Source organism: Lolium perenne, chromosome 4 (assembly GCF_019359855.2).
Source record: "Lolium perenne isolate Kyuss_39 chromosome 4, Kyuss_2.0, whole genome shotgun sequence".
Taxonomy (NCBI): domain Eukaryota; kingdom Viridiplantae; phylum Streptophyta; class Magnoliopsida; order Poales; family Poaceae; genus Lolium; species Lolium perenne.
Window position 1 is genome coordinate 334,543,891 of NC_067247.2, and position 1,910 is coordinate 334,545,800.

The 1,910-nt window shown below is 38.2% G+C and overlaps 1 protein-coding gene across 1 annotated transcript; it reads left to right on the forward strand.

The window, feature by feature from the left end:
- Positions 1 to 252: 252 nt before the first annotated feature.
- LOC127347888 (uncharacterized) lies at positions 253 to 934 on the forward strand. The gene is made up of 2 exons (XM_051374031.2): positions 253 to 375; positions 458 to 934. The coding sequence occupies exons 1-2, from the start codon at positions 271 to 273 to the stop codon at positions 932 to 934; spliced, it is 582 nt and encodes a 193-aa protein (XP_051229991.2). The 5' UTR covers positions 253 to 270.
- The last annotated feature ends 976 nt before the right edge of the window (positions 935 to 1,910 follow it).

A 1,910-nucleotide genomic window follows, 5' to 3' on the forward strand; every position in this document is an offset into this window, starting at 1 on the left:
CAAAGGTGCTGCTCTGTTACACGTCTTCGCCAGTGCATGCGTGTAAATTATGTTGCTTTCTTTTGGTTTGTTTGGTTGTCGATGTATTTGCGCCAAAGGCGCGTATCGTTTTAGACGTGTAGTGAAGATATGCAATTGCGACGACAAAGGTGGTTTCTGTTGTAATCTTTTTTTGTTGTCCTGTTTTTTCTAGTTTCGAAATTGATAAGCTGCACACATTGTACCTGAACTAATTTTAGTGTTCTCCAGTGCTTGTTCAGGTTGGAAAAGATGGCAGATCCAGGTTTTCACTCTCGTGCTGATATTCCTGACCATCTTCGTGAAGCAGTCGATCGTCACATCTCAGATATGTTTCCTGGTGAAATGCATAATGATGTAAGGTTTTTTATTATGTCTTTTGATTTTTAATTATTGTGTTATTGTAAATTGCATTCTTAATTGTGTTTTTTATTTACAGTTACGTTCTAAGCTGAAAGAAATGTGGAAGACTATCTTCATTTCGTCGATGATAAGAACGGGACGTGGTCTTGCTGATCAGATGCGTGATATGGTTTCTCTTTTGTCAATTGAGTTGAAGAAGCAGCCATGTGCTTGCAAGAGAAAGGAGCCTGAAACTGGAAATGTTGTTGGAGGTAGTTCTGTGGCACAGAAGGGTGATGGCAATGCAGACACTGATTCTGATTATTGTCTTGAGGATTGTTGTCTTGAGCGTTCGGGGCCATGTACATGCAAGGGAAAGGAGCCTGAAACTGAAAATGTTGTTGGAGGTAGTTCTGTGGCACAGAAGGGTGATGGCAATGCAGACACTGATTCTGATTATTGTCTTGAGGATTGTTGTCTTGAGCGTTCGGGGCCATGTACATGCAAGGGAAAGGAGCCTGAAACTGAAAATGTTGTTGGAGGTAGTAATGTGTCTCAGGAGTATGAAACATAAGCATACGGCGATTCTGATGATTGTCTTGAGCTTAAGGAGCTATCTGGGGAGGAGGAAGTCCCTGTAACTGCTTTGCATAGAATGTTGTTTGCTGATGTACTTGAGGCTCCTAGGAATTACATTGAAGGGTAACCATTGGAATTCAATTTTCCATCTATTTTTCATCTATTTTTGTATATACGGATGTTTATTCTTGTTGTTTTTAACAATTGCAGTTCCGAGAAAATACTTGAAGTTGGTGGTAAGTCTGTCAGCTGGCATAGTTTCTACCTTGCTATGAAGGGTGGTGGTTTCATGGATCCTTCTGTTATGGATGTTTTTCTTAAGTGCGTTGATGATGGTCTTGATTTCTTATTTATTCCGAGCTCTTTGGCGGTACGTCATGTGTATATGTTTTAGATTTATTTATTTTTTAACTAAATGTTTTTAGCATTTAGTTTTTTAAACATCTTCTTGTTGTTTTTTCCAGCATATTCTTGATGTGGATGAGGCTGACCCTATTCATCTTGCTGCAAGCTTTGGTGAACATGATCTGAAGTACTATAGTTTGGATAGGGAAGAGGCATGTTTGTCATGTTTTGTTTGGCGCTTATATTTTTTCTACTACAAGTATCGTGGATGCTTTCTTATTTCTCGTGTGATTGTTTAATTTCAAACAGGTCTACATTACTTGTTGCGATTACAGCCATTGGTGGGTTATCTTTGTCGACTTCCATTTCAGGAAATTTAGAGTGTCTAGCTCGCTGGAGTTGACTGAAGCTCAGATGGCTTCTACTCAAAGAATTGTATGGTTTTCGTTGTAATCTAGCTAATTAAATAATTATTTACACATGACAACAATAACTTTTATTTTTTATTCTTTCAGTGCAAATCATTTAAGAAACTTTACAGTTATCTTCATGGTGTCGAGAGATTAAATATCTCATCGTTCAAGATAAAAGTTTGTGGCACCCCTTCTTGTTCAGAGTAATCATCT